General features: G+C 44.9%; 1 protein-coding gene across 1 annotated transcript in view; it reads right to left on the reverse strand.

Annotated features, from left to right (window-relative positions):
• Positions 1 to 6,570, reverse strand: part of RAB8B (RAB8B, member RAS oncogene family) — a 55,948-nt gene extending 49,378 nt beyond the window's left edge. The window contains exon 1 of the mRNA XM_027067455.2: positions 6,333 to 6,570. Within this exon, the coding sequence (XP_026923256.1) occupies positions 6,333 to 6,456 (124 nt within the window). The 5' untranslated portion in view covers positions 6,457 to 6,570. The remainder of the gene's footprint in view (positions 1 to 6,332) is intronic.
• Positions 6,571 to 9,980: the final 3,410 nt, after the last annotated feature.

Raw genomic sequence — 9,980 nt, forward strand, 5'->3', positions numbered from 1 at the left:
TCGCTACCTTGTCATTCAAACAAGCGCTAGGCAGGATACAGACACAAACAGAGCTCCATCTGCTAATTAAAACTGGGCATGAAACTGTTAACAGGCATCTGTTGCATTGTGTGAAGCTAATGGGCAGAGACAAAGCTGAAAGCTCTTCTGAAGCAAACCCAGTGATGCCACTCATTTTCCATTTGGTATTTATGTCAGTGGGGGGTGGGAAGCGGGGTGTTAAACAGCTTATTATAGAGACTGAAAGATAAGTGATATCGTACCTAGTCTAAAACGTCTCTTTACGTTTTCTACTGGCATTCTTGAGTTAAGAATTCAGATTAAGCCCTTTTGATCTTATCTCAGACATACTGTAATTATAATACTATGGAAGGGAATAATAACCAAAACTCAAGCAATGCTGTAGAGCTCACACAGTGCTTTCACAATTCATCCATCCAGCCATTCATTCGTTCAGCTGATGAGTCATTTAATACAGACAGGCCTTGGAGATTTAAAAGGTGAATAAAGGCTTGATTCCTGCCCCTAGGCAATTCACAGCAACCCTGAAAAGTTGGTATAATATTATTAGACTCTATTAGAGATGAAAGAACTAAGGCCTAGAAGGACAAGTGACTCACCAAGGCCAGAACACTAGGAACGGCAGATGCCAGGACATGAACGGATTGCAGACCCCACTGCTCCTCCTAATTCGCCGTATATCTCCCTAACACCAAACATGAACCAGTCCACTTGATCGGCTACTTGCATTTCACAAACTCCCTATTATGTTATGTTCCACAATATTACTCACCCCTGAAAATCTACTTCTCCATCCCCACTCCAACCCTCCCCTCATCCTGTATGAAATCTCTTTCCTGCAAAATATTCCCAATTCTACTACACCCAAGAGAGCTGGGCCCCAGATGGCTGTGTGTGTAGGCAGGCAGACCGAGACTAGAGCCAGCCTCAGGCCACGCCAGCAGCCCCCTGGTCTTCCACTTCTGGCTCCATGGTTCTTTTCAGATTCAGTTATGGGATTTAATTCACAGATCAACTGCTAAATTTGTCCTGGTCTTCAAAGGCTAGACTTATTTCCCCCTAAGACAATATCCAAACCTGTTTCCCTCCAGCTTTCTCAGTGGGTCCAGACAATGCCAGTGCTGTTGCCCAGAGAACCTCCTCCCTGATTTGCAGCCACACAGAACAGTTGGCAAAACTCTTTTTAAAATACACTTATTCTTAGGACATATCCATATTGTATCCAAGACTCAGTTTCCCCACACCCATTCTTAATATGTTGGATGGCTTTTCTCATGCACTAACACTGATTAAGGAGGTAAATTTAACCCTTTATTATCAAGCATTAAGTTCTACTTTTTCTGAAATAGTATGGTTATCAAAACTATCACTTAGATGGAAAACCTACTGACAGCTTTGAAAGAACACAATGACATTAAAATAAAGCTTTATGTACAAAATGTTCAATTTGAAGTTGCATGTTCCTTGCATAGTTTTGTTTGAGAGTCTGAAACCAAGGAAAACAACTATGAAAATTAAAATCAACTTGCTCTACATATCTGGATTATGCTCGGCCAAATGTTGATAACATCTTGGATAAAAATGTAAATATGACAAAGTTTGTTTTTCAGTCAATAAGTCTTGATAAAAGCCTTGAATTGCTACCAACCAAAAACAGTTTTTAATTTGAAGCTGGGGTCGACACACTTTTTCTATAAAGGAACAGTGAGTAAATATTTTTAAGCTTTGTAGAACACATATGGTCTCTGTTGCATATTCTTCTTTGTTTTATTTTTTAATAACTCTTTAGAAACGTTAACAAGCATTCTTTGCTTACTGATGGCACAAAATCTGCAAGCCACATTTGGCCTGGGGGCCACAGTTTGCCAAGCCCTGATTTTAGGAAAAGCAAATCCAAGAAAAAAAAATGCACTGTTACAGAATGAAACATGGAAAAGTGCTCTGATGAGACCAGGCAGCGACAATTAACCAGCACACTACCATTAACATGATTTCATTAGTTATTTTGCACATGGAAGGAACTTTAATGACAGGATGCACTTTGATCTCCCAATCTGAAACTATGGACACGAAAGAAAGGGCAAAGGACAGCTATAATGTGCTGAGTTATCCCAGCAGAAATTCCTCACAGAAAAACGCATGTGCAAAATCTAATTCCTCCCTGGGAAAGGCGGTGACTTGGATTTATGGAGATGATCAGACTGATCAAAACTAGCAGCAGCTCAACTGTGAAAAGTGACACAGACTTGAACTCGGGGCTTCACTAGAAGCTCTGCTGCTCCCGGCTGCGTGATCTTGACGCTGTCAACTTCACCTTCGTGCTCCTATTTACAAGATTGGGGCAAGGGTATAAAGTAGATAATTTCTAACTCTTTCTGCTGTCAAACTATGACTAAACTAAATAACGAAACCACTCAGGAAATACCCTAACAGGAAGAAGGGGGGAGGGCAGGGGAGAGACAGCCAGGGGAAGACGCTCACGCTGTCCAGTCAAAGGACAGGGCTAGGTTTTCTCTTTCTGTTCCATCAGTACCTTGCTCAGGACAGGCCTTTCCAAGGTGTCAGTATGGCCTCATACGGATAATAAACTGCACCCACATCCCATAGGAATCAGGATGCAGAGCCGACCGTACTACTGTTTCCTAAGTGTCTCAATGTCACATTTTACAGACATTTAATTAAACATTAATTATGATTACATAAGAGGTTTGGGGGAGCTAATCGAAAAACTTTGTTCAGTTCTCAAACATCTGAACTGAAAGGCTGCTTGGTCCTAGGCACCGGGCCTATAATTTCAAGCGGATAAAATATCCCTACTCAATAGTCAACAAATATTATCTGACTGATACACTGAAAGATCCCCAATAGGTCAGCTGAGAGAAAATGTACCCTCCACCACCCCCAAGAGCAGAAAGGAAATGAGGGAAGCCAGGGTATCAGAGAAGGTAGCAGGACCTTAGAGAAGTAAGAAGAAAGTTCTTGTGTGTGTGAGACAACAGTATCTGTAATCAAAATGACTGTCTCCTTCCTGTCGTGATGGCCAAACCACTATCAAACAGGGTCTACGGATGGCAGATGCCTTTTTTAAAAAATGACTTCCACTTTGACAGAGCAAAATTAAGACTTAACGTGTATCCTCATGGGGAGAAACAAGCACACATACGTAGGTACCAAAGCACGAGCGCGCGCACATACGCGCACACACACATACACACACACACACACACACCCCTCAGGCATTAAGAAATGACTCTTTCCTGTGACGTTGACCTTATCAAGTTTTGTCAGCAAGGCTGTAGCAGAACCTAGGAGAAACCCAGGAACTTACACAATTGGGTACCTCAAAAAACAATTATGACTGGAAGGAGATAGACCACCAACTCTTACCTCAACAACTTCAGATCACCTGGGGATGGGGGAGGAGGTGGGGAGGGGGAGTGGATATGGCTGTTAGAGATGTGGACACTCCAAGCCTACGTTTGTGGTTAGTGAAGAATGTGTGGAACTTTTTTCACTAGAATGGTGTTAACATTCACCTTCTTTTCCCAGCTTAATTTCAAGTGCAAAGCATTAGGTTTCAGGTATACAAGTTTTCCTGCTGTTTGAAGGCAGTGTGATACCACTTCCTGTCGGGTTCTGGGGCTAAGTAAGAGGCATGGATTTCCCCTCCTCCACGTCAACTGAAGACACAGCTCAGAGCCTCTTTTAACCACATCCACCCCACAGAAAATATAAAGAGCAAGATCACATATGAGTCTCACCCCATTTAACGTCTCCCTTCTGTTCTACACAGTTTCAGGATACTGGTATTCCTGCCTTCATGGCTGCAACCCTTCACCGAACCAATTGCAATAATAATAAAAAAAAAAAATCCACACAAGAAAGATTCTAAGCCAACAACATGAAAAGTAATTTTTAAAAGCTATTATCACAAAAGGAAGCAGATACTCTTAGAGGAAATGTGCAATGAAAATTAGGGCAAAAAAAAAGGGGGGGGGTTACTAATAAAGCTATTACAAATGAGCAAAAGTCATCCAAGGAGCTTACCAGAAACAGCATCAGCGAGACTCATTCACTTTCGACACAGAGAATGCTTCTGGGAGGGTCCCATAGAGAATGGACAAAAGGCTACCCACTCCACTTGTTAGAAATTGTCCTTTACCATCTGGACTGCAATATGCATTCAACAGTGAAAAAGGTTTATTTGGGGTTTTGAAATTAGTACCAGCATCAAAACTACTGTCCTTTGGTTGCTGTGACAGCTCCCACCAAATCTCTTGGGAATATACTTGAGACATGACATTTAAAATCTGCTTCCTCAGAAAAGAAAAAGTCCCACTCAAGAATGACTGCCAAGAACTTGCAACTCAAACTTCCCTAAGCCCAGACATCATAACATCAGGGGTGGGGGGGGGGGGGGGGGGGAATCAGAGCACTCAATCCATATGAAAGAGGCCAGAACAAACAAACAAACAAACAAACAAACAACCAAAGAATTTTCCAGCTCTTAATTTTAAGAGGACTCTATATCCAAATATTCTTTTTTTAATGGTAAATAATCCTTAAAACATACAATACTCACATACAATTATTACCATAGCACTAGCCTCGTAATAACCCCAGAAGTTCATGGTGAAATATGCTGTAAGAACCATGTGAAAGGTGCTTAAGCGAGCTACTATTAGAAACCACAGACATCACCCAACCAAAAGCTAAGGTTCTTAAGGTACTTAATTAACTGCAGCTATTTAATAAAGGAAATGATGTTAAGGTCACTTGTATAGGCAGCTTACAACCAGTTTTGGGGCGCCTGGGTAGCTCAGTCAGTTAAGCGTGTGACTCTTGATTTTGGCTCGGGTCATAATCTCATAGGTGATGGGTTTAAGCCCCACACTGGGCTGCACACTGACAGTGTGGAGCCTGCTTGAGATTCTCTCTCCCTCTCTGTCTGCCACTCCTGTGCTCTTTCTCTCAAAATACATAAATAAAATCAAAAAAAGAAAAAACACCAGTTTGATTTGCTCTTCAGCTTATGGTAAGTTAGAGATCTCTTTACCTGAACACAAAATCTTGCCAGTACAAAAGTAGGAAGGACAGCTCCCAGCCAAGAACAGGAAAAACTGAATCAATTGAACGCAACTGGGGGGGGGGGGGGGGTGCAGTGCATGTTGTGATTCATTTAGCAAGTAATAATTAAAACCAAAGCAAAATGCATAGGGAGGCAGGCAGAATGTAAGATCAATTCCTCTGCTGAGAAGTTATTAAACATTCAAGCCCAAGAATTTAAAAAGTTAGGAAGTGTTGCTTCTTAGGCGATGGTAGTAAAGGAGTGAACCATATTTTCCTGACCACACCATTCCCAAGAGTCACCAATTCTCTTAACACCCGTTAACACTCACACAACAATTTAATATCCTGTAGACATTATTCCACCCTTAGTCACTTTTTGCTCTTTCTCTGGCACTTGATCCGAAGGAAGAAGAGGGAGAAAATGGTAAGCAGTGTTTTCGGTTACTGCAGAAAGTCCTGTGCCCCACACTTTCCATTTCCCCTCCCTTTCCCATTTTCTCCGTCTTCTCTGTACACCCTCTCAACTGTATATTCCTCTTCCCCTTTTGCCTCCTGTCTCACACCCAGCTCTCTTTTACTTTCTCCACCACCTATCCTCACTCTGGCCCCCTGAACTGTGCTCCCCACCCTGCAATTTTGTTCTGCCCCTCCCAGGAGGAGGGATCCAGACCTCTTGCGGCCAGTGCCCCCAATCCCTCACCTCCTAATCACTCATTCCCCTGAATTCCCTTCCGATTGTCGGGTTCTCACCTCTCTTGTCCCCTATGTCCTCCCTTCTTTTACTTCACGTCCCTCCTACTCCCCCCAAAGCTTCATTTCCCCCTTCACATTTCCTTCCTCTTTCCTGTCTTTTAATCCATTTCACACCCACTATCCCCTTCTCTTTCTCCATGAGATTTCGTGTGTCCCCCCCGCCCCCCGCTCCAATCACTTTGTCCTGCTAAGACCCTTCCCTGTCACTCCCCCAACCGTCTAATTTCCCCCAATACCCCCAGTCCTTGTTCCTCTGGTTCCCCTTCCTTTGCCCCCAAGTTCCCTCTTCACCTCCCCCCTCCCCAGCCTCACGTCCCCGCCCGCCCCTCTCCCTCACGCCTTCACCCTCTCCCACTGCCCTCGCCACCCTGCCGTCCCCGGGGTCCCCTCCCTGGGGCTCCCAAGCCCTCCTCCAGCCCTCTCCCCCGCCGCCTTGCACCCGCCCCCCACATCTCACTCCCTGTCCCCGGCCGCGGCCCCTCCCTCACCGATGGTGGAGATGAAGGTGGTGTTGAAGGCGTCCTCGGAGAAGCGGAATAGGAGGCAAGTCTTGCCCACCCCCGAGTCGCCGATCAGCAGCAGCTTGAACAGATAATCGTACGTCTTCGCCATCTTCTCGCTCCGGCCCTCTGACCGGGGAGCTAGAGAAGCGGCGGAGAGCGGCGGGGAGGGGGCCGCGGGCGAGGGGGCGTGTCCGCCGAGCCACCACCGCTCGCCCCGCCCTGAGACCCGCCCCTTCCCTTGGAGAAGGCCTGCGCGCCCCGCCCCACGCGGCCAATCCGAGGGGGCTTCGTCATCACCGCCCGCGTCCCAGGGCTTGATGGGATTTGTAGTTCCTTTGAGGAGTCTCGGGCGTGCCCAGCGCGGGCTGTCCGAGCAGCCCCAAGGGATAAAGAGGATCTGCTCCGGGCTCGGTGACCTGGTGGATTAGACGTTTCCACCCCTGCCGGGAAGGAGGGTCCCCTTTCGAACTCTGCGCGTAGTGTCGCTGGAACTCAAGTTCACCGTTTTCTTTGTGTGTGGGCGCCTTTCAAATCCAGACCTCGGAATCTGAGTCCCACGACTCCCGTATGTCTCCGGTCCGGACCCGGAGCAGAGATGCTTTCTTCGCTTCATGCTGCTGTGGCGCAGCCTGTGGATTATCTGCAGAGTGCGTTATCTGGCTTCTCCTGCAGTTCCTTATCAGCACCACCCCAAGCCCCCTCCCGCAGCTCCTCAGTTACAGATCTCCAAAAGGATGATTGCCGTTCTAACTTGAACCTCAGCTGTGTTCTCTTCACGGCACACAGACCAGAGCCAAATACAATTGGTATTTTAGAGATCTGTTGTGCAGACCGCTCCCCTCCCAAGGCAAGAGGATGGATAAAAAAAATCTGGAAATTGAAAATATTAAGGCTTGTGCTACAGGTCTATGTCCTATAAAATGAAAATCATGATGCGAGGCCCGAACTATGACGTTGGGAATGAGAACCGGATTTTGTCTTGGCTCAGCGACTCAGCTGTTCAATTTCTGCGCCCCAGTTTTCTCATCTGTAAAATGGGCATAAAACAAGCATTTCATAGGGTTGTAAAGAAAATTAAATGAAATACCTAACATAAATGTGTGTGGTGATAGTTACCTTCTTAAGCCCTCTCTCTCCATGGATGACAAATGGGGGGGGGGGGCAGCATTGTCATACTCAATGTAATCCTTTATTTACTGTTTTAGACTATTCTGTAATTGTTTTGTGGATGTATCATTAAGGCCTCTTTCATTTGCTACTGGCAGAAACCCAACCAGAACAAGTTCTCCTGGAAGGGAAGTTTCCTGGCTCAAGTAAAGCCACAGGGCAAGGAATGGCTAAGGAGGTCTAGGACCAGAGGCTTCATCCAGTCAGGGTTCAATCTCCCATCTCTTCTCTCTTCTCAGTTTTAACTTCTAATATGTCAAATACCTACAGATAAGACCCACATGAACAAAAGCTCTTCAGAGTACTCAATAATTTTTTTTTATTTTAGAGAAAGAGAGCGGGGAGAGGGACAGAGGGAGAGAGAGACAATCTTAAGCAGGCTCCACACTCAGCAAGGAGCCCAGAGAGATGCAGGGCTTGATCCCATGACCTTGGGATCATGATCTGAGCAGAAATCATGAGTTGGTGGCTCAACTGACTGAGCCCCTAGGCACCCCCACCTCAATAATTCTTAAGAGGATAAAGGGGTCCTGAGGCCAAAATATTGGAGAACAACTGGCCTAGGCATTTACCTTAGATCTAAGGAAACACCTTATGGAAGGTTAGAGGAGGTTATTAAGGAAACCAGTGGACTCAACCATTAGTGGAATAAGGAAAACACTTGGGACAGTAAACAAGATGTCAGACTTTTCTTCCTTCCTTCCTTCCTTCCTTCCTTCCTTCCTTCCTTCCCTCCTTCCCTCCTTCCCTCCTTCCTTTCTTTTAATGTTTATTTTTGAGGGGGGTGGGAAGGAAAGGCAGAGAGAGAGGGAGACAGAGAATCCAAAGAAGGCTCTGAGTTGTCAGTGCAAAGCCTGATGTGAGGGTCCAACCCACAAACTGTGAGATCATGACCTAAGCTGAAGTTGGACGCTCAGCCGATTGAGCCACCCAGGCTCCCCGACAGCAGGCTTTTCTAAAACACCTCGAGTGGCTTGTGACTTTATATACAGTGTCAGTGATACTCTAAGTCTTGTGGCAGAAGATTTGGTTGGCCTTAGTATTGGCCTTCACCTTCCATGTAGAAAAAAGATGAAATGTGTCATTAACTCACACTTATTGGTAATACAGTACCCAGAGAGTTGCTGCTAATAAAGTGTCTAGTTCCTAGAGCCTGCCTGATGGAAACAAAGGTCTAAGGAGGTCAGTGTCAGTTTCTGCCCCGTTAAGGGAAGGGCTCTGTCCTCTGGCACAGGCTGAGCCTCCTTGCCCCAGTCAGTTCTTGCGCAAGTCTGTGAATTTGGCCTCAACCAGGGCTGAACAAGTGTGAACAGCTCAGTTCTATACCTGCACCTTCATTCTGAGAAAGAAGTAGGAAAAAAATCTTCAAAGACCAGTGAAATCTTTCTTTTATAAAATGTGTATTGATTTAAAATAAATTTTAGTTCTACTATCTGCATGCAACTGTTGCCATTCTTTTTCCGTATGAATAAGAACATACAGATGTGGTATAGAACTTAAGTTCGGAAAAGAAGTTGGGGCACCTGGGTGTCTCAGTTAGGAAAGCATCTGACTCTTGATTTTTGACTCAGGTCATGATCTCACAGTGGTGAGATCAAGTTCTGCACTGGCCATGGAGCCTGCTTAAGATTCTCTCTCTCCCTCTCCCTCTCCTGCCCCTCTCCTGCTTGCTCTCTCTCTCTCTCTAAAGAAAAAAAAAGAAAAGAAAAAAAAGTTAGAGTTAGGAGTTTTAAAGTCCCTAAATTTCCTTAGGGGAATTTTTTTAATTGATGGGAATTAAAAAAAAAAAATCTGTCTTATTTTCACTTCCCTAGTTTTTCTCTATTACCAAGTATATAATATTGGGACTTTCTAGGTGGTTAGTCTGTGCATCACTGTTGAACCATTCACAAATTTTGATATGTGGGCCCTATTTCAAGAAGAATTCAAATTTTTCTCTTGATGCATTATTAATTTTTAAATTTGTACAACAATGTTACTTAGAGAACAGATTTGGTGGTAGGCACAGTACTATTATATCAAGAGGCACCTGGGTGGTTCAGTCAGTTAAGCGTCCAACTTCGGCTCAGGTCATGATCTCACAGTTCGTGGGTTTGAGTTTCGTGTCGGACTCTGTGCTTAACAGCTCATAAGCCTGGAGCCTGCTTTGGATTCTGTGTCTCCCTCTCTCTCTTTGTCCCTCCCTACTCACACTCTGCCTCTCTCTCTCAAAAATAAATAAACATTAAAAAAATTGTTTTTTAAATCAGGGTACTTTGCTCAAAGGACTGGACAATAAGTTTATTTATAGAGCTGAGAGTACCACGTGTAACCGATCACTGATTGCCACCTTGCTTTCTTTCTCCCAGTGGCATTGGTGACCCCTTTCAAAAAGCCCATGCTACTGTGCTCTGAGGAAACCACATCAGTATTTTTTGCCAGTTGCCCAGACCCATCTTTGAAATGCTACATCACTGCAGAGCACTA

The sequence above is a fragment of the Acinonyx jubatus genome, chromosome B3 (assembly GCF_027475565.1).
Source record: "Acinonyx jubatus isolate Ajub_Pintada_27869175 chromosome B3, VMU_Ajub_asm_v1.0, whole genome shotgun sequence".
NCBI lineage: Eukaryota > Metazoa > Chordata > Mammalia > Carnivora > Felidae > Acinonyx > Acinonyx jubatus.